The sequence below is a fragment of the Hippocampus bargibanti genome, linkage group LG06 (assembly GCF_051943395.1).
Source record: "Hippocampus bargibanti isolate YZ-2025 linkage group LG06, ASM5194339v1, whole genome shotgun sequence".
NCBI lineage: Eukaryota > Metazoa > Chordata > Actinopteri > Syngnathiformes > Syngnathidae > Hippocampus > Hippocampus bargibanti.
The window spans coordinates 7,864,142-7,886,082 of record NC_142739.1 but is presented as its reverse complement, the minus strand read 5'-3'; the positions used below and the strand labels follow the sequence as shown (position 1 = coordinate 7,886,082).

Below are 21,941 nucleotides of genomic sequence, written 5' to 3'. Positions count from 1 at the left end.
ATGTGACTACAGTTGCATTTTTTTTCATACAATGTAATGTAATTTCAAAATGTACAAATGTATTTCTCCTCAAACCAATCTCCTAAAAGTTTTTCTTAAAAAAAAAACTATTTTGTAAATTTATTATTTTCTTTTTCAGTGGTCAGGAATGTTGAAAAATTAAGGTCCTTATCCATTTTTTTTTTTGTTTGTTGGAAAAAGAATTTTCTGGAAAGATGACGATTGCACTGTTATTCTGTAAAGGGCCACCTCAGTTAATCAATACAAAAGCTGTCAAAAAATGTATGAACCTTTGTGTGGACATGTCCCTTGTGAGCCTTCTTGCTTTTTTTTGATGCTCATGAAACTTGAACTGTTGGTTTCTATGGCAACAAATATTTCAGACAAAGCCTTTTAATGGCCAATAAACTTCTTTGTAAACAACAACACTGCTGCTCTTGTTCTAATGAGATGACGAGTAATCTAGCTTGTAGTTTTTTCAAGACATTTGTTACCTATTTTTTTCCTTCTGAATGCGAGAGACCAAAAACTTTTTGCGTTCTTGCTGTCTTTTATTTTCAAGCAACTCTGAATCTTCTTTGGGCATACGTGAAAGATGTTGACATACATGCTACATCATGGGTACCAACTGATCCCAGCTTCCACCCCTTTAGTGACCAATGTGTGAAATGGACCAAAGCACAGCGCAAAAAAAATTGGGATAAGGACTGATGGTATCCAGGTGTGTTCGTGTGCGTGCTTGCACACGTGTGATAATTCTTGTTTCTAATTACAAAATAAAAACTCCAGCAACAGTTCAAAGGCGTAAATAGGAAAAATTTGTCAAAGACATGACACATACACTTTTTTTAAACCTTTTTTTTGCTTAGAATAAAACTAAAGTCGAAAAATGTGACTGGCAACTATCAATGAAAAGGTTTCTTCAGCCGTCATCTGTACTTCTTTGAAGGTGTAGGACGTTTGCGACGTGCTCATCCAAGAGGCTTCGTCAGCGAACAAAAATATTGCTGGTAGCTCTGGCTATATTTCTCTACTGTCTAGAAGTGGTGGTGCGAGACCTCTGCTATGATACGTCCCTGCTCTAGGGTTGGGGGGAGCAGAGGACTATTCCCCGAGGCTACACTGATTACTTCTATTGTCTTGACTGATGATGGTCTATGACTGGCCCGATTGCCCCATTCTCTCTGGTATCACCTCATCAGCATGACTAAGCATATGTGGTAACAATCTAAGAAGTCTGTTGTAAGCACGATCCAAATTAAACCTCACACCACCATGGCGAATCAATGAAGGGTTTTGCTGTTTTATAAAATATCTTATTTTACTCCCCTTTCAAACCATCCATTTTCTCTCGCTAAGATTTTTTCTTGGAAAATAATCTGAGGCAATGATGTATTGTTCTGATATGTTTTATTTCCAACACGCCGCGGTTGACATTAGAGTGCATCGTCGTCTTTGGCTTAGCTAAAATAATGTGCGCGTTAAGATCCAGCCTGAAGCTAATTTGGATCGCATTGTGTTTGCATTTCTCACCACAAAGAGGAAGTGCAGATGAAATCGCTTGAATGTTTACTTGGTCGGAAGCTCGCAGGCTCATGCAGATGGCGTGTCGCTAACTAAGCATTGTGAAGCTGTTGGTCAGCGTGGCGATTGCCGACCGCATCCGGGTTGGTCAGGGGGTCCAAGTCTGCAAACAGGTTGAACAATGCTAAGGTGTCCTTGGATGGACCGGAACAGCTGGCTGCAACAAAGAGTGGGGGGAGGCAAGGGAGTGGCAAATCCAAATTCATTTTTTTTATAGATTAACATAGCGAGATTAGCAAAACAAAATGTACGTTGAATTTTCAGAAAGAAAGTTAGAATTTTGAGTCAATCTTTGTATTTTATTTTATTTTTGTCATTCAGGAGGTTTTGGAAATGAAAAGTGGGATTTTTCCCCCTCCACGATAAAGCAGTTAATTTATGAGGAAAAAAAATGTTCGGATTTTGGAGATTTTTTTTTTTTTTGTTGCAGAGAATAACATGTTAATGTTTAGGGAAAGAGTCCAGTCATGTTTGAAAGAAATGTGAAAATTTGGGGGAGTTTTTAAAAGAAAATAAAGTCGACATTTTTCAAGTAACAAAGTTGGATTTTACTGAAAAGAAAGGTTAGATTTGCAGGATTTTTTGGTTTTAATAAACTCACACTATGACAAATTTGATAATTTTGTTTAGCCCAGTTATGGCAGATTACATTCTATGTTAACTCATTCACTGTCAGACGATGTGCAAAAAATGTGTCCACTCCAGTGCCAGGGTTTTTGTCATTTTCACTCAAATTGCAGGACCTACAGAATATTGAGTTTTAGGACTACATAAATATCCGATTCAGTGTAAGAAACCTTCGACTCTCTTCCTACATTCGAAAAAAAACCCAGTTAAGTTATATGGGTCTGGAGTTATCTGCGCTTGAAATGGGGGCGGCTGTACAAAATACTATACAACACTGATTTATATAATGTAGCACTTTAACAACATCTGAAGCTGTAACAAAGTGCTAACATGGAAAAAAGGAAAATGCTGCCCCCTTGTGGAAGGAAAAAAAACATTGCCAGAGGTCTGACCAGCGCTTTATCAGCAAGAAAAAACAAAACCCGAACACATTTGGGAATGGCGCTCCACGTAACACTTCAATTCCCAAATAATTCAACTTTGGGAAATTGGATCAAAATTTCTGGGTCATTTTTTAGCAAAACAACCCAAAAAAGTATTCTTGGATCCAAGTACCGTGGTACCTCTACTTACAAAGATGTCTTCTTATGAAATTTTCAAGTTACAAAACGGCTTGACAAGAAACCATTGTCATGCTTTTCACTCTTATCTCTCTGACCGCTCTCAGTTCACCCAAATTAACGCCTTCACTTCACAGTCCTCTCCTGTATCTTCTGGTGTGCCCCCAGGCTCTGTCCTGGGACCGCTCCTCTTTACCACCTACCTTCTTCCCCTTGGCAATATTCTCCGCAAATTTGGTATACAATTTCATTGCTTTGCGGATGACACCTAGTTCTATCTTTCCAGCAAACCCGTCGCCTCTCTTCCACCTTCTCTTCCACTGCCTCCCTTTCACTCTGCCTCTCTGAAATTAAATCCTGGTTTACCCCTAACTTCCTCAAACTTAACAGCGAAAAAACTGAAATTCTCCTCGTTGGTACCAAATCCACCTTGAGCAAAGCTAACAGTTTCTCTCTCACTATTGCCAATTCGACCGTTTCTCCCTTCCATCAGGTGAAAAGACTAGGAGTCATTCTTGACAGCACACTATCTTTCCACTCCCATGTAAATAACTTAACCCGACCTGCGCCCGTCTCTCACTCCTCACACCACTGCTATCCTTGTTCATAGTCTTGTCACCTCCCGGATTGACTTGCAATTCAGTTCTCTTTGGTGTCTCTTGGAAACTTCTGCGCAAACTTCAACTGGTCCAGAATTCTTCAGCCCGGATCATAACAAGAACCTGATCCTTTCACCACATCACCCCCGTCCTCCAAGAGCTCCACTGCCTCCGGGTCAAATATAGAATCAACTTTAAGATTCTTCTTTATCTGACCTTCTTCCAATTTCTATTCCTTCTCGTTCCCTCAGATCCTCTTCCTCCCTCCGCCTCTATGTGCCCCCCCCCCTGCCAGTCTCAGCACAATGGGGGACAGAGCTTTCAGCTGCTCTGCCCCCAAACTTTGGAATTCACTTCCTCCCAACATTCGTAACATTGATTCTCTTCCCACCTTCAAGTCCCATCTCAAAACCCACCTTTTGAAAATTGCATTTTCCGTGTAGCTCTCTCTCTTGTTTCTATTTATAATTGTATTTTATTTATTGCATTCTATTTGTGATTGAATTTTATTTATTATCGTACCTATGCTTGTCAATGACTGTAAAGTCTCCAAAGTGTCCTTGAGAGCTTTGAAAGGCGCTTAAAATGCAATGTATAATTATTATTATTATTTTCAATTCTGGAAATCGCAGTTAATGAGTTAAGTCCTGAATCATATTTCTGGGAGGGATGAAATCTGTTAAAAACAGCATAAACCCATGCAGGGGGGAAGCCCACAAATAGTTAAAATCCACCTTTGAATCCTAAATCTTCATGTTACCTTTCAGTCCAACAGCTCCTTGGGGTTGCTCTGTTGCCGCGGCGACAGGTTGCCAAGTGCTCTCATCTTCTAAAACAGTCAAACAATGGTGACATTTATTTCCTTCCAGTTAAATGCTTTGCCGACTCCCTCGTACTTACCCAGCAGCGTCTTCAAATTGTGGTCCAGAAGCTGAGAAGGTAGAAAAGGCGAGTGGGGGTCTGCCCCTGCGGCGTTCTCATCTCCGAGGGGATTGCCGAACACCGGACTCCACTGTCGGCACAAGGGGGCTGGCTCGTGAAGCGACAAGCCTCCCAGGATCTCCTCCAGCAGAGTCGAAGTGTCCTTGTCCTCCTCCGGAAGCTCCGACAATGATTCGCACGGTTCTCCTTGAAGGTCCAAAAACAAAAGGAACATGCATTACATGCAGAAAGAGGAAGAGAGTCGTACACCCGTCACCGTTGTGGTACTATTAAGAAATAAGAACAGGAAATGACATATGGTAACATAAACTAGGGTCCGGCTGATTTTTTTTTCTTTTTTTTTTGTCTGAAGAAAATGACAATATTTGGCAACTTTAACCACTGAGAGAAAAAATCCCACATATAGCCTGATGCGTATGTGGAGCTGTCGCGGCTTGGAATTGAAGTGGATTTACGTTGGACAGGAGATGTGAGACAATCCTTTTTCGTCAATGCTCGAGCTTCGTGGTTGCTTTCAACATTTAGCCCGTAGCGGATGTGCACGTTTCACCATGGCGTCCCTAATCCACTGGTAAAAAGGACGCTTTGATCCTCTCTTCTTTCATCTAGAACCGCTTCATACAACAAAGAGGGTGCTGAAAGTGCTTAAAATTGAATGTCTTTGTGTTGTGTCACATTATTTGTTATTTTGTATTTTTGACTTCAAGATGGCGCCGCCAGAGTGGCTGCCTTTACAGCAGCTCCTGTATTTGTCTTTCTACTTCTTTCTTTCGTCACTTTGCTGCTGTGAAATGTAAATTTCTCCACTGTGAGACTAATAAAGGCTAATGCAACCCAATATTTACAATCCCAATTTGCTGAGTTTGTTTGAACTTTTTTTCTACATTGTATGTATTTATTTATTTATTTATTACTTATTAATGTATTTGTATTTATTTAATATATTGCCATTTTTCCTAAATTATATTTATTTATCTACTTATCATTTTGAGTACATTTCTTACCTTCTCTTGTTGTCTCGCGACTGATGCCATTTGCCAGCGATACCAGTCTACAAAAACAAATACACACAAAAACTTATTATAATAAGTTATAGAATAAATACATGGATGAGAAATTAAGTCCTATTCTTATTTTATCGGAACGTACTCTTCCGGGGTGGTCTCGTGGTCATCTTTTTTCTCTGTTGGACTTTTCTTCCTCCTCTTCTTCTTCTCCCTTGATGTCCCCTGCCGTCACGTTTGAAGTTTGGATGTGCAATAATATGAAATGGTGAGATTGGCGCGACTTGGATCAGACCTCATAGCGCAGGCAGCCCTTGAAGTTCTCGTGAATGGCGGCCATAGTGTGAGATGTCTTCTCCCAGAAATGCAGTAGAGTGGTCTGGGGAGGGGGAAGGGGTGGAGGGGGCATTCAAAAGCATGAAGGGCCTGTCACTGGGATGCCGCCGAGAGTTTTACCTGGTAGGTGGCCAGCACGTGGGACAGCAGGTTGCAGCGACTGGCTCCAAGCAGGTCCACCTTCTGGCATACGTCCATCTTCAGATGGTCAAAGCTTTGCTTGGTGCAGCGGACCTCCGCCTGAACCTGACCACGCACACGAGCACCCAAATTGATCTCATCTAATTTGGTACACTAATTCAATCTAATCTAATGCAATCCAACCTAAACTAATATAATCTAATGTAATAAAAATCTAATTCAGTGTAATCCAATCTAATCTAATGCAATATAATATAATTTTATGCAATCAATCTAATATAATCTAACTCAATATAATCCAATCTAATCTAATGTAATCGAATGCAATCCAATCCAATATAATCTAATGTAATGTCATTGGATTTGGATTGGATTTGCCTTTATTAGTCTCGCAGTGGAGAAATTAACATTTCACAGCAGCAAAATTATGAAAGGAATGAAAGTATAAAAAAATACAAGAGCTGCTGGAAAGGCAGCCACTCTCTAATCTAATCTAATACAATGTAAAATAACCTAATCCAATGCAATATAATATAATCTGATATAATTTAATTAAATATAATCTAATGTAATGTAATGTAATGCAATCGAATCGAATGCAATCTAATCTAATATATATATAGAATATAATTCATCGATGAAAAGGTTTCTTCAGCCGTCATCTGTATTTCTTTGAAGGTGTCGTACGTTTCACTTCTTATCCAAAATGCTTCTTCAGCGAACTTGTCACATCTCGTTGCCATCCGGGGCGCGCCCCGCCCCTCCTGTCACCTCCTCCGCCAATCTTGGGAGACGGCCCCTCCAATCATCATTCACCTGGGTTCCCACAGCTGATTGTCATTCACTGATTGTGCCTTCTGCCTATATCTGTCTGTCGCTCACTACGTCTCCGTCGGAGTATTTTTGGACATTGCCGTTTCCACTTCCGTGTTGCCAGGTCTGCTGTCATTTAGTTATCTTCCTCCACTCTTCCCTGTTTGTTATTTTTTCATGCGTGCCTCAGTAAAGACTTTTGTATCCGAGTATCTGTCTCGCCGTGTATTTTGGATCCACACTCCCCGCTGTCCTTTCGTCACTCGAGCCCAGCCCTCGAGCCTCGAGTGACGTGACATAGTCTCCCCAATGTATTGCTCTTTACACTTTTCATTTTTACAATGTATTGAATAAACTACATTACTTTGTTGTTCATTTGGCAGCCTATCTTTTGGATGCGCTAATCAAAATTAGTTTTACTCATTAAAATTATTTGAAGACCTACTTCATTTTTATGATCAGGAGAAGCCCAAATCTAACTTCTGACTATATTTCCATGAAATCCCAAACCCTACTTGAAACCCTACCCCTGACTCCAAGCTCCATTTTGTTGTGCCTAGTATCAATCTCCTCCTGGCCATCGTCGCCTAACCTTACGAAACTTGTCCATCTGCTTGCGGGTGTCCGGGTCCAGCTCGACGGAGACGTCCTTCATCCACAGCAGGGCTCCTCTGTACTCGGTCCGACTCTGCTCCATGCGCTTGACCGTCAGCCATGTGTCCGAGATGGCCCGGAAGCGAAACGTCTCCACTTCCTGGTACAGGCGGCACAGGGGCTTCCTCAGCGCCGGTCTGAAGGGGACGTTACCGTGACTTTTACGATAGCGATGGTGATTATTCACAGCAGTGTAGCGGTGGGCAGGGTGACCTTTGCTGTGAGGAGAAGCAGAGGGCTTTGCCAGTGGCCTGCATGATCTTTCCCGCCCGGCTTTTGTCCTGAGAGCCTTGAGAGCGCAGGAAGCGACCCAGTTCATTTTCCTCCTGGGAAAGAACTGAGGGCAAATGTTGAGGAAGCTGTGTGAGGAATCGGTCACTCTAAATTTCACATGTAAACATGAATACTTTGAACAAGTTACAACATATTTCTAGCAATAATCAAGTACAGTGATACCTCGGCTTACAAACGCTTTATCTTACGAACTTTTTGGCTTACGAATATAATCTTGGGATACAAACTAGTTTTCGGCGGATGATCACCAAACCAGACGGTCTAACAGCTTTCTACACCCCTTTGAGTGCAGACGTCGTTTGCTATCGAGTGGAGTACTACTTTGACCTCTTATGGGACCTCAACTATTGCCCCCACCGAGCAAGCGGAGTGTTCGAGCCAACTGGCCCGAGCCATCGAGGAAATCAGCCAAATTACCACCAGGCTGGCTCAACGCTTCGAGGCGGCTGAGGCACGCATTTCCGCTCTCACGGCCAAGTCTTCCTCGCCCGTGAGTAGGCACGCTCCTCAATTTCCTCTTCCCTCCCACTACGCAGGCGAAACCGGGCGCTGCGCTCAGTTTTTAATGCAGTGCACGCTCGTGTTTGAGCAACATCCATACGCCTGCGTTAGCGATGAGGCGAAGGTAGCCTTCATCACCAGCCTGCTCACGGGAGAAGCCGAGACGTGGGTGCTGGCCATCCGAGAATCCCGACCGGAGCTGCGCACCTCGTACCCGGACTTCGTCGCCGAGTTACGCCGGGTTTTCCATCATCCGGTGACGGAGTCCGAAGCGGAGGGGAGACTACTGGACTGCGTCCAAGGGGCCCGTTCAGCCGCGGAATACTCCGTCGACTTCCGCATCCGGGCCGCTGGCAGCGGCTACGGCGACCGAGCGTTGAGGGGGGTGTTTCGTCACGGATTGAACACCGACCTCAAGGACGAGTTGGCTACCCGCGACGCGGGCACCACCTTCGACGACCTGGTCGCCATAGTCATCGGCCTGGATCACCGCCTTCGGGAGCGACAGAGGGAGCAGCGCGGCCGACAGCCCAGACAGCCACGCAGCCGGTCCAGATCTCCCACACCCGGCAGCGAGCGTGTGCGGCGCCTGGAGGAATCCCCCGAACCCATGATCATAGGGGGGGGGGGGGACGACCACACTACCCCCGGGGCTCGTCGCACCCAAGGCCCCCAGGCGAAGACCTCAGGTCCACGCAAGTCCCCGACAAGACGGCGACCACAGCGACCTCTGGAGGTGAAATCCACGACCCCCGTTACGCGGTTGGAGCTGGACAGCGAATTAATCGGCCCGTCCAGCTCCCAAACCGTGCGGGCCCTAGTGGACTCGGGGGGCCGACGGGTGCATCATTGACCCCCAGCTGGCGGACTCGTTGGGCTGCCAGCTGATCGATCTCCACACCCACGACCCGTGTGTCACTTAGCGTCCCAGTACCAGTATGCTAAATCGACCATTGCTACGTGTGGCTAAGGGTGTTTCTGTGTTGTCTAAGCAGCGGTCTCAGGCAACAGAAGAGGTTGAAAAACTTCTGTTTATTTGGATTAACAAAAAGCAGCTAGCAGGGGACAGTATGAGTGAGGGTATTATCGCCGAGAAAGCACAGCACCCCCCAAAGGAGATGGTCGACCTGGACGGCAGACTGTTAGCCCGAGTCACCCACCTCACGGCCCCGCTCAAACTCCGGGTCGCGGGGAACCACGTCGAGCACCGCCAATTTTTAGTTATGCCCTCCCGGAATGCGCCGTTGGTATTGGGTCTCCCTGGCTCAATACCCACGACCCGTGAATCTCCTGGGAGGGTCCCACACTTCACTCGGATATCATCAAGAGGCAACTACATCAACGACCATCAAAAAAGGTAAATAAAATGACTATTATACAGTACAGTTTATTTCTTTAATTACAATACAATAGAACACGTATTATACATATAAGAAGAATATTCTGTGTAGTTTTAATGCTTATTTTGTGGAAAACTATGTTTTATGGGGACCTGGGAACGGATTACTCTCATTTTTAATGGTTTCTTATGGGAAATAAATGTTGGCAGATGTTTTCGCTTTACACACACTTTCTGGGAACCAATTAAGTTTGTAAGCTGAGCTTTCACTCTATGTCCTTTGTTGTAGAGCATTGTGGCTTTTTTGCTAATTTGAATTTGTGTTCTTACGATGTATAATGTTTATAAAAAAATATGAATGCTATTACGGCGAAAAAAAACATGGTAAAATGTTTAACTGATTTCGAAATAAAATTCCACTTCACCGAAGCTTGTCTTCTCCGAACATTTGTTTCTTCACCAGACTTTTCGCACTGACTCGTTTTCTCGGTGGTCGACTTCGCTTTAGTAGCTTCACGAGTAGCGATATTTGTTATAATTAACATTATTGCTAATATTTAATGACAAAACCGGAAAATTTTTATTTGTACAAACTTTCTTGTATGCAAAAATCGTACAGAATACAGCAAAATACGACCGGTTGACAAGTACATTATGTACACAGTTTCATTTCAAATGAAGAATGGTGACATTCCTGATTTTTTTTTGTTCTTCAAGATAGCACCGCGAGAATGGCTGCCTTTACAGCAGCTCCTGTATTTTGTTTTTGGTGCTATGAAATGTAAACTTCTCCACTGTGAGACAAATAAAGGATCAGCTAATCTAACCTTAATGTGTTTTATAATAATAATAATAATAATAATAATAATAATAATAATAATAATAATAATAATAATAATACATTTCAGGCGGCCCGGTAGTCGAGTGGTTAGCACACCGGCTTCACAGTGCAGAGGTCGCCGGTTCGCGTCCCGGTCCGGCCTCCCTGTGTGGAGTTTGCATGTTCTCCCCGGACCCGCGTGGGTTTTCTCCGGGTCCTCCGGTTCCCTCCCACACTCCAAAAACATGCATGGCAGGCAGATTGACCACTCCAAATTGTCCCTAGGTGTGAGTGTGAGAGTGACTGTTGTATGTCTTTGTGTGCCCTGCGATTGGCTGGCAACCAATTCAGGGTGTCTCCCGCCTCGTGCCCGAAGACAGCTGAGATAGGCTCCAGCAACCCCCGTGACCCTAATGAGGAATAACCGGTACGGAAAATGAGATGAGATGAGATGAGAGATGAGAATACATTTCATAGATGAAAAGGTTTCTTCAGCCAACATCTGCAATTCTTTGAATGTGTTGGATGTTTCGCTTCTTATCCAAGAGGCTTCGTCAGCAAACTATTTTTTTTGCTCGTTGTACTAAATTCATCCTGTCTACTTGATAACTAATGTTAAGCAGATTCCTTACTTACAGACGCCTATGAAATATTAAAGAAAGACCCAACAGAAGAAAAGAAAAACAAACTTAAAGCACTACTCAAACCCCTATTAAACGAAAATAAAATAAACAAAGAGTCGTACAACCACCTGGTACCTACAGCAAACATCATCCCCAGGATTTACGGCACGCCAAAAATACATAAACCCGATGCACCCCTCCGCCCCATAGTAGACAGCATCGGATCAGTCACATACAACCTCTCCAAAGCACTATCGGAAATAATAAAACCGCTACTGGGACACACGGACCAACACTGCGAGAACTCAAAGCAACTCGCCACAGAACTCGCCACCATAAAATTACAGAAAGACGAAATGTTCATATCACATGACGTCACCTCACTTTTCACAAAAACACCCACCAAAGCCACCATTCAGATAGTACAGGACAGACTCAAAACAGACAGGACACTCAAAAAACGCACAAATCTTACAGCACAAGACATAACCCAGCTACTTCAATTCATAGCCACATCCACATATTTCCAATACAAATACACCATATACAGACAAAAAGAAGGGTTCGCCATGGGGGACCCACTCTCTGCCATCATGTGTGGATTCTTCATGGAGGACCTGGAACAGAAAGCACTTTCAACAGCCCCGGAAATATACAAACCAACACTATGGAAACGGTATGTGGACGACATCTTGGAAAAAATCAAAACAGGACATACGCAACAGCTTACTGAACACCTCAACTCCATAGACACCACAGGCAGTATCAAGTTCACCCATGAAGAAGAAACAAACCACTCCATCGCCTTCTTGGACTTGAACATACACCACACGGACAACGGGGACATCAAAATAAAAGTACACAGGAAACCTACACATACTGACCAATATCTCCTTTGGACATCTGAACACCCCACCATTCATAAGTTGTCAGTCGTCAGAACATTACATGAACGCACCACAATAATCACGGACCCGGAAGACAAAACACAGGAGGAAAAACATATACAACACGCACTGAAAAAATGCCAATATCCCCAGTGGGCAATAACTAAAGGGGCAGAGCAGGTCAAAAACAAAAACAACACAAGACAGGGAAGAAAGAAAAAGCAAACAAACAAACAAGAACACAGAGCAATGGTAACACTACCGTACATAAGAGGAATCACAGAACGCATACAAAGGGCACTGAGGAAACACAACATAAACACACCGGTCAAACCACACACAACTCTCCGTCAAATCTTGGTACACCCAAAGGACAAAATACTCCAGTCTTGCTGGTAGTTTCGGCCCTATATATATATCCCTACTGTCCAGACGTGGCGGTGGCAGAATCTGCTGATTGGTCCCTGCTCTCAGGTTGGGGGGAGCAGAGGACTACTCCCTGCGGCTCGACTGATTACTTGTATTGTCCTGACTGATGACTGGCCTGATTGCCCTATTTGCTCTGGTATCACCTCATCATGCCTAAGTATTCTGTTGTACGAACGATAAAAATTGAACCTCACCCCATCATGGCGGTTTAGTGAAGGATTTTGCTGTTTTATGAAAATCGCTTCTTTTACTCCCCTTTCAAACCATCTCTGTTCTTTCGCTAAGATTTTAACCTCATTGTCATCAAATGAGTGGTTGCTAGCTTTCAGGTGCATATGTACTGTATGTACTGTATTATCCCTGCGATGTTGATGGTCTTTTTTTGAGAATTTGTTTAGTCTCCCCAATGTATTGCTCTTTACACTTTTCATTTTTACAATGTATTGAATAAACTACATTACTTTGTTGTTCATTTGGCAGCCTATCTTTTGGATGCGCTAATTAAAATTAGTTTTACTCATTAAAATTATTTGAAGACCTACTTCATTTTTATGATCAGGAGAAGCCCAAATCTAACTTCTGACTATATTTCCATGAAATCCCAAACCCTACTTGAAACCCTACCCCTGACTCCAAGCTCCATTTTGTTGTGCCTAGTATCAATCTCCTCCTGGCCATCGTCGCCTAACCTTACGAAACTTGTCCATCTGCTTGCGGGTGTCCGGGTCCAGCTCGACGGAGACGTCCTTCATCCACAGCAGGGCTCCTCTGTACTCGGTCCGACTCTGCTCCATGCGCTTGACCGTCAGCCATGTGTCCGAGATGGCCCGGAAGCGAAACGTCTCCACTTCCTGGTACAGGCGGCACAGGGGCTTCCTCAGCGCCGGTCTGAAGGGGACGTTACCGTGACTTTTACGATAGCGATGGTGATTATTCACAGCAGTGTAGCGGTGGGCAGGGTGACCTTTGCTGTGAGGAGAAGCAGAGGGCTTTGCCAGTGGCCTGCATGATCTTTCCCGCCCGGCTTTTGTCCTGAGAGCCTTGAGTGCGCAGGAAGCGACCCAGTTCATTTTCCTCCTGGGAAAGAACTGAGGGCAAATGTTGAGGAAGCTGTGTGAGGAATCGGTCACTCTAAATTTCACATGTAAACATGAATACTTTGAACAAGTTACAACATATTTCTAGCAATAATCAAGTACAGTGATACCTCGGCTTACAAACGCTTTATCTTACGAACTTTTTGGCTTACGAATATAATCTTGGGATACAAACTAGTTTTCGGCGGATGATCACCAAACCAGACGGTCTAACAGCTTTCTACACCTTTCTTTGAGTGCAGACGTCGTTTGCTATCGAGTGGAGTACTTTTGCTCTTATGGGACCGAAAAAGACCCCACCACAGGCTAGTGTTAAACTGAAGAGGACGCAAAAGAAAATTATGGTCGAGCAGAAGAAGGAGATTGAAAAAAAAACATGAACGATGTGTGCGTTTGTGTCACTTAGCGTCCCAGTACCAGTATGCTAAATCGACCATTGCTACGTGTGGCTATGGGTGTTTCTGTGTTGTCTAATCAGCGGTCTCAGGCAACAGAAGAGGTTGAAAAACTTCTGTTTATTTGGATTAACAAAAAGCAGCTAGCAGGGGACAGTATGAGTGAGGGTATTATCGCCGAGAAAGCACAGCAACTTCACTCGGATATCATCAAGAGGCAACTACATCAACAACCATCAAAAAAGGTAAATAAAATGACTATTATACAGTACAGGTTATTTCTTTAATTACAATACAATAGAACACGTATTATACATATAAGAAGAATATTCTGTGTAGTTTTAATGCTTATTTTGTGGAAAACTATGTTTTATGGGGACCTGGGAACGGATTACTCTCATTTTTAATGGTTTCTTATGGGAAATAAATGTTGGCAGATGTTTTCGCTTTACACACACTTTCTGGGAACCAATTAAGTTTGTAAGCTGAGCTTTCACTCTATGTCCTTTGTTGTAGAGCATTGTGGCTTTTTTGCTAAATTGAATTAGTCCACAGCAAAAAAAAAAAGAATTTGAATTTGTGTTCTTACGATGTATAATGTTTATAAAAAATATGAATGATATTACGGCGAAAAAAAACATGGTAAAATGTTTAATTTAACTGATTTCAAAATAAAATTCCACTTCACCGAAGCTTGTCTTCTCCGAACATTTGTTTCTTCACCAGACTTTTCGCACTGACTCGTTTTCTCGGTGGTCGACTTCGCTTTAGTAGCTTCACGAGTAGCGATATTTGTTATAATTAACATTATTGCTAATATTTAATGACAAAAACGGAAAATTTTTATTTGTACAAACTTTCTTGTATGCAAAAATCGTACAGAATACAGCAAAATACGACCGGTTGACAAGTACATTATGTACACAGTTTCATTTCAAATGAAGAATGGTGACCTTCCTGATTTTTTTTTGTTCTTCAAGATAGCACCGCGAGAATGGCTGCCTTTACAGCAGCTCCTGTATTTTGTTTTTGGTGCTATGAAATGTAAATTTCTCCACTGTGAGACAAATAAAGGATCAGCTAATCTAACCTTAATGTGTTTTTTATAATAATAATAATAATAATAATAATAATAATAATAATAATAATAATAATAATAATAATAATAATAATAATAATAATAATACATTTCAGGCGGCCCGGTAGTCGAGTGGTTAGCACACCGGCTTCACAGTGCAGAGGTCGCCGGTTCGCGTCCCGGTCCGGCCTCCCTGTGTGGAGTTTGCATGTTCTCCCCGGACCCGCGTGGGTTTTCTCCGGGTCCTCCGGTTCCCTCCCACACTCCAAAAACATGCATGGCAGGCAGATTGACCACTCCAAATTGTCCCTAGGTGTGAGTGTGAGAGTGACTGTTGTATGTCTTTGTGTGCCCTGCGATTGGCTGGCAACCAATTCAGGGTGTCTCCCGCCTCGTGCCCGAAGACAGCTGAGATAGGCTCCAGCAACCCCCGCGACCCTAATGAGGAATAACCGGTACGGAAAATGAGATGAGATGAGAGATGAGAATACATTTCATCGATGAAAAGGTTTCTTCAGCCAACATCTGCAATTCTTGGAATGTGTTGGATGTTTCGCTTCTTATCCACGAGGCTTCGTCAGCAAACTATTTTTTTTGCTGGTAGTTTCAGCCCTATATATATCCCTACTGTCCAGATGTGGCGTTGCCAGACTCTGCTATGATTGGTCCCTGCTCTCAGCTTGGGGGGAGCAGAGGACTACTCCCTGCGGCTACACTGATTACTTCTATTGTCCTGACTGATTACTTCTATTGTCCTGCCTGAGTAGGAGGTCTACGACTGGGCTGATTGCCCCATTTGCTCTGGTATCACCTCATCAGCATAACTAAGCCTATGTTGCCTAAGCAGTCTGTTGTACGAACGATCCAAATTGAACGTCACCCCACCATGGTGGTTTAGTGAAGGATTTTGCTGTTTTATGAAAACAGCTTCTTTTACTCCCCTTTCAAACAATCTATTTTCTTTCACTAAGAGTTTAACCTCATTGTCGTCAAATGAGTGGTTGCTAGCTTTTAGGTGCATATGTACTGCCGATTAGGGCCCACTAGAATTTGTTTAGTCTCCCAAATGTATTACTCTTTAAAATTTTCATTTTTACAGTGTATTGAATAAACTACATTACTTTGTTTTTAATTGGGCAGCCCATCTTTTGGATGCACTAATTTTTGCCTCAACGTGTTTCTTCTTCTTCTTTTCCTTTCGGCTTTTCCCTTCAAGGGGTCGCCATCTTTAGAGGTTTGACGTGTTTATCGGTTTGAAATAAGTAGGAATTTTGTGTTGCCTTGTTTCTTGTAGTTTTTCAGAAACTCCTGCAACTCCTGTGCGACTGAGAGCTTACGCAGACGAAATAATACATTTCATTTATAAGCGCCTTTCAAACTTCTCAAGGACACCTTAAAGTCACAGGATATTTTTTTCTGCGGTGAGCAGCGGCAGCCACACGAGCCAGAAGTAAAGTAAAAAAACAACAACTAAATAACAAATAATATGACAACACAAAGACACAGAGAGTCATTCATTCTTCAGCACTTTCTGTACCCTCTTTGTGACATGAAGCAATGAAGCAGGTCTAGATAATAAATAATATATTACAGCATTACACAAAACGACGTATGTCAAGGCACTACAGTATAACTTTTTTTCTCCTGTTCTTTTTTTTATGTCTTATCAATCTTCATCTATCCGAGTAATGATGATGTGGCGATACGTACAGCAGATCCTTTTCTGATACTGCTCGATCACCTTCAGCAGCTCCATGCATGTCCTCTGTATGGAATGAAATACCTGACAAGCAGAACAATCACAAGGATGAAAGCAAGTCAGCATTCGATTACACAAGACAATTTCAAGCGTTTTTTTTTTTTAAAGGTCATTTCTAAACCTGAATAAAGGCTTAAAACTCTAATAGAGGTTTGAAATGCTAATATATATATACAGTAAAGTCCCGGTTATATCGATACTATTTCTATGCACGCACGGAGAAAATTACATGCAAACAGGGTCGGATATATCGATAGTCCCGGTTATATCGATATTTTTCGGACTCCCTTGAATATCGATATAACGAGTCCAAAAAAATATCGATATAACCGGGACTACTATATACCCTGTTTGCATGTAATATAGAAATATATATATATATATATATATATATATATATATATATATATATATATATATATATATATATATATATATATATATATATATATATATATATATATATATATATTGCAAATAAAAGCCAATTTAGAATTTTTTTAAACCTTCCCTTTAAAAAAATAATGCATTAAAACTTTAATTTGAATTTGTTAATTTCAATCTCAATCTTGAAGCTTTAACCCTTGCTTAAGAGCCCAATTTGAAACCATAACACCTTTACACAATTATAAATTACATTAATTTAGAGGTGTATTATATTACACTCACTCCCACCCATCTGCCATATTTGCCAACTTTCAGTCGTAAATAAAGCCAACATATGTTTTGGAAAACCAAGCTAGCGTCATCCAGGACGAGAGTTGCCGACCTCCAATTTGGCATCGAGGTCGGCATCCGAGGCCACCACGTGCTGATCCTCCTTCTTGCCGCTCACCCTGATGAGCGTCTGCTTGGTTTTCCAGTAGCGTTGCTGGAAGCGTCTCACCACCGATTGTGAGTCCTGGCCCAGGAGTGCATGTTCCATGGGGTCGCTATTTGGGGGAAAATGCACATATGACGTTAGGAATGAGTTAACAAGTTCATGTTACATGCTAGGCTGACAGTTAGATGTACTCACAAATTCATGCTCTCCATTTATTATTTTTTAGGATAACCTGTGGGGAGAAGGAATCAGTTGAATCAGTTCACATAAGACAAAAAATATGAAATTATTAACTCAGAGTTCAAACGCAAACCAATGCTTCAAAGACGACTTATAAAAGTCAACCCTATCGTCAATGCCAAACACAGAAAAAACGGAGACCTACAAAAGTGAAGATACTTTAAATCCAGTATTAATTTGCAGAGTTAGTAATTGTTTGGTGAGCTATGTCGTTTGCTTGTGGGGGGTCCATTGTGTTTTATCAAGTCCACAGTCAACAAAGCTGTTGACACTGAAATTTTAGAGCACTTGGTGATTTCAGGCTATCGACAAGCATTTTTTGAGACAGTGATTTTATTTCCCATTAGGATTTGGCAACTGTCCACAAACTAGACAACAACTGATTTAATAGCTTAAACAATAGCAGTACGTGATGCAGTCATTATTGCTAGAGAAGCCCCCTAAAGATGCTAAAATTAAATTTTTGCATGTGTGTCTTTCTGCCATAATGACCAAAATTGAAATATGGTCAACTAATGCAATATACACGTTTCATCTTTTCAAAGAAATGTTTGAAATACACGGAGTTCGCGTTCCCCTCAACATTCTTTTTTTTTTGCATTTTTTTTTTGTATAATTTTGCACCTACTTGGAATTGCAGTCATCCCAACGGTTACGTGAGTGGTCCAGTGGAATTTCGTGGTAAACCATCGCAAAAACAATCACATCGAAAATCGACACGCAATGCTAGATGAAGCAAAAACGTTTGTTCCAACTAAAAAACAAACTATCGCTCCCCAAACCGGTTGATGACTGAAGTGAAACAATGTTAAAAAACACTTAAAACAACAGATTGTCGTCACCATGTGAACACTAATTTATGACAAGAAAAAAATAATAAAATGCATACAAATAACATGCTGCCTAAACTCTACCTATTGATTAAAGTGAATTTTGTTGTTTAGATTTTAAAAGTGCTCATAAAGCTCGGTAAGGAAGTCCAGTCAGCGTTCTTCTTCGGCGGCAATTTTTCACTTATTAACACAGTATCGCCCCCTTGTGTTTTGGAACGTCACAAAACTGCAATAAAATATTTAAAACGTCTGTTTAAATTTCAGTCCCAGTTTTCTTTTCCTTTCGGCTTTTCCCTTCAAGGGGTCGCCACAGCAAATCAGTGTCCTCCATCTTGAGAGGTTTGATCCGCATGTTTGTTTTGGCCAAGCTTTTACGTCGGATGCCCTTCCTGACACAACCCTCTGTATTTATCCGGGCTTGGGACCGGCACAAGAAGACATATGTCCCTTTGTGGCTACAGAACAAGCAACTCGCTCAGTAAACACAAAATGGTAATCGGCACAGCAACATTCAAAAAAGCAAAACTATACTCACCATTTGATGATAACAATTTGATAATAATAATAATAATAATAATAATAATAATAATAATAATAATAATTGAGTAGTAATTGAGTTATTTTCTACGTTTAATTCATATTAATTTTATATCTTATTTTATATTTGTGAGGGTTCATTATCAAGCTCCAAATAAACTACTGTACTCTAATTGAGGAAATGCATTATAGTTTGACGTATCACGCCACCTCGGTACCCCGGAGGACCATCGAAAAATGCTTTACAAACGTAATAGGAATTAATAGACATTTAGTAACATGGGTGTTTGATTTTTTACGTCCCTAATGAGGATTATTTTAATAAATTAAATTGGTGACGGATAATGAGCATTATGCCGCAGCGCGCTCGTCGTGACTCCACATTGATGGTGCACGCGCCTCTGCACGGAGATGGTAACACACCATAAGCATAACTTGATGTTATTATGCCTCTTGAAATGACTGTAGCCATAAACTGCTCCAAAGCCAAATGGCGTCTTATGAACGGCATATTTAGCACGAGGGAAAATTGCGCACCCTTTAAACCGTAGGCTTGGACTACAGGTCACACGTGTTATTTTCCATTTAATGCATAAATATGAATAACATAAAGTGTAATCAAGTATTATACGCACCTCGCGGCGTTTTCTTTTAATTGTCACGATCATCTGCCTCCTCCTCATCTTCAACACTGCATCCTCCCTTTTTGCTCTCAGTGACGTCACTTGAGGTAACGCCCTCAATCCCCATTCTCTTTTTTTGATTGACTGCTCGAACCATGTGTTTGCCTCGCGCAAACAAACTAAAATATCTCCATCAAAATATAATTTTGTCTGTCGGAAAACTGGTTGGACGGCAAGCGCCCGATCAGCACTTACTGAATGTCGTCATCAGATCAAATAAATAGCAGAGTGCAGGTGCGTCTATTGAAATAGGCAAGTGTTTATTTGCATTTAAAGGACCAGCATTCAAGTAAAAAAAAAATCTGCCCACTCTAAAGTAAACTCACAAAGATAAATTCTAAGCTACATCATGAGCAATACAACCCAATCTTAATGACACCGATGCATATAGGTTGAATTTATTAGTTAGGCCAGTGGTGCTCAATACGTCGATCGCAAGGTACTATTGGTCGATCACATGACAAGGTGATGTGATATTGTCATGAACTGACGCTATACAAATAAATTAGAGTAGTTTTGAATAAAAACAGAACAGAACAGAACGTCAGCGGGATCGTTACTTAATTGATACGCCAGACAACCAACTAGATGACATCTCACTTAGGGTACACTGTGCGTACTCAAACAACGCCCCTGAGCGTTGCAAAGTTAACAAGCTCATCGTTAGTTACATCCTAATTTTACACTCGGTTTTTGCCTCTTAAACGTGAGATAGGGTATAAAAACGAGTGGAAGAGCTGGAGCAAGTAAGACGAAAATACAGTATCACTTTCATACGGAATGGAAGTCGGACTTTTTTTCACGATGACATTTTCAAAGTGCGTTTGTCACATCTGCCAGTTATCAGAGTAAACTCAGGTAATGGCAAAAAATGTACATAAATTATGTTGTGTTGTCCAGCATATGCAGTTATACATCAATACAATTTGCAAGAATCCTCAATATATGTCTCAATAAATGTAATTTAATTTTGACCTGGTCGTTTCAAAAGTAGCTCCAATGTTGAAAAGTTATGGTGTGTTCCCATTATGTGTTAGCATGAAAGTAGTTGAGGCTATATGGTTATTTTAAAAACACAAACTGCTATTTTTATTCACGGACTACAACTCTAAGTCAATGCTAGAAAAGTTTGGGCTCACAAGTCAAAACTAACAAACCACTTTATGATGACTTGCACATCTTGTGATTGGACTCACGCATATTTCAAGGCACCACTTGATTTGTATAATTTTGTACTTTGAAGTCCATCTGGCCAATCATCCTCCAAGATGCAGTTCATCACAACTCCAAAAGGTGGGACTGGAACACAAAGCAAGTGATTCTGCTTCAATTGCTTGTCATCGGCCTCCAAACCGCATCTCTGGAATTCGCTTTACTCTCCCATTTGTGGGCTCCTAGTTTATTTTCCTATCCCGCCATCGTGCAGCTGATCTAATAGCATGTAGGTTTTGTTGTCACCCAAGGGCACTTTTTTGTCACACCGTAAATGGATGTACCTGTTTTGAGAGTTCACACAATTTTACACCCCAGCACACCACATCACCGCATTGCGCGTTTGTGTGTGCGTGCGTTTTCCAAATTGATTATGTGAGCGAGTGCATGAAGCCCCTTGATCCGCAAGCCCCCTCCGGATCGCCTTCCTCCGTTAGCGTGTCGTAAATTAGCAAGCCACTTTGCATCTCGGTCTTAAACAAGAACCCTGAACCCCTCGCCTCATTTTTGATGGACTTAATCTTCAAGAGTCTCCTCCAAGGCCGGTGTCCTTCACCCTCCAGTTTTGAGGTCGCTCTCGATGCTATCGGTAGACGTTGGAATTATATGAGACCCTGGGAGACAATCGAGGCTCTCATCAAAGTTTTTGTCGATCACTTAATTGTGTTAACGATATGGATCCGATGTGTGTGTGTGTCACTGTTATTTTGTTCTGATATTGTCTGCTTCTTTTTTGGTCAATAAAGTCTTCTTGCAGGACTTTTTTATCTATCCATTAGACTAGATTAGATTAGATTAGATTAGCCTTTATTATTAGACTCGCAGTGGATAAATTTATATTTCACAGCAGCAAAGTTACAAAACGAATAGGAAAGGAAAGAAAGAAGTCGAAAAACAAAATACATGAGCTGCTTGAAAGGCCGCCATTCTCGTGGCGCCATCTTGAAGACAAAAGAACAAAAAAAACTCAATAACAAATAATATGACAAAACAAAGACAATCATTCAAATTTAAGCACTTTCTGCAACCTCTTTTTTTGCATGACACAGTTCTAGATGAAAGAGGAGATTATTGAAGCGTCCTTTTCACCGGTGGATTAGGGATGTCATAGTGAACTGTGCACATCTACTA

General features: G+C 41.7%; 1 protein-coding gene across 4 annotated transcripts; it reads right to left on the bottom strand.

The window, feature by feature from the left end:
* Nucleotides 1–98: 98 nt before the first annotated feature.
* ica1 (islet cell autoantigen 1) lies at nt 99–19,624 on the bottom strand. 4 transcript variants are annotated; one of them, XM_088999752.1, is made up of 13 exons: nt 19,551–19,624; nt 17,501–17,537; nt 17,252–17,414; nt 16,434–16,506; nt 7,474–7,597; nt 7,199–7,397; nt 5,773–5,898; nt 5,612–5,695; nt 5,462–5,541; nt 5,317–5,363; nt 4,271–4,498; nt 4,131–4,199; nt 99–1,741 (listed from the first exon to the last, which is right to left on the bottom strand). In XM_088999752.1, exons 2-13 carry the CDS (start codon nt 17,515–17,517, stop codon nt 1,617–1,619), a joined length of 1,335 nt encoding a protein of 444 aa, XP_088855878.1. In that variant the 5' UTR covers nt 17,518–17,537; nt 19,551–19,624; the 3' UTR covers nt 99–1,616. The 4 variants fall into 4 exon arrangements, with proteins under 4 accessions (XP_088855878.1, XP_088855877.1, XP_088855879.1 ...); XM_088999751.1 differs by lacking the exon at nt 19,551–19,624 and adding an exon at nt 18,174–18,536; XM_088999753.1 differs by lacking the exon at nt 19,551–19,624 and adding an exon at nt 18,174–18,536 and having other exon boundaries at nt 4,131–4,196.
* Between the last annotated feature and the right edge of the window lie 2,317 nt (nt 19,625–21,941).

Excerpts from the sequence above, each read along its gene's own strand:
- ica1 (XM_088999752.1), bottom strand. Across the intron at positions 16,507-17,251 it reads ACCTCGATGCCAAATTGGAG|GTATTTCATTCCATACAGAG; the intron begins GTCGGCAACTCT and ends TCTGCTTGTCAG. Across the intron at positions 5,542-5,611 it reads AGGGCTGCCTGCGCTATGAG|GGGACATCAAGGGAGAAGAA; the intron begins GTCTGATCCAAG and ends ACGTGACGGCAG.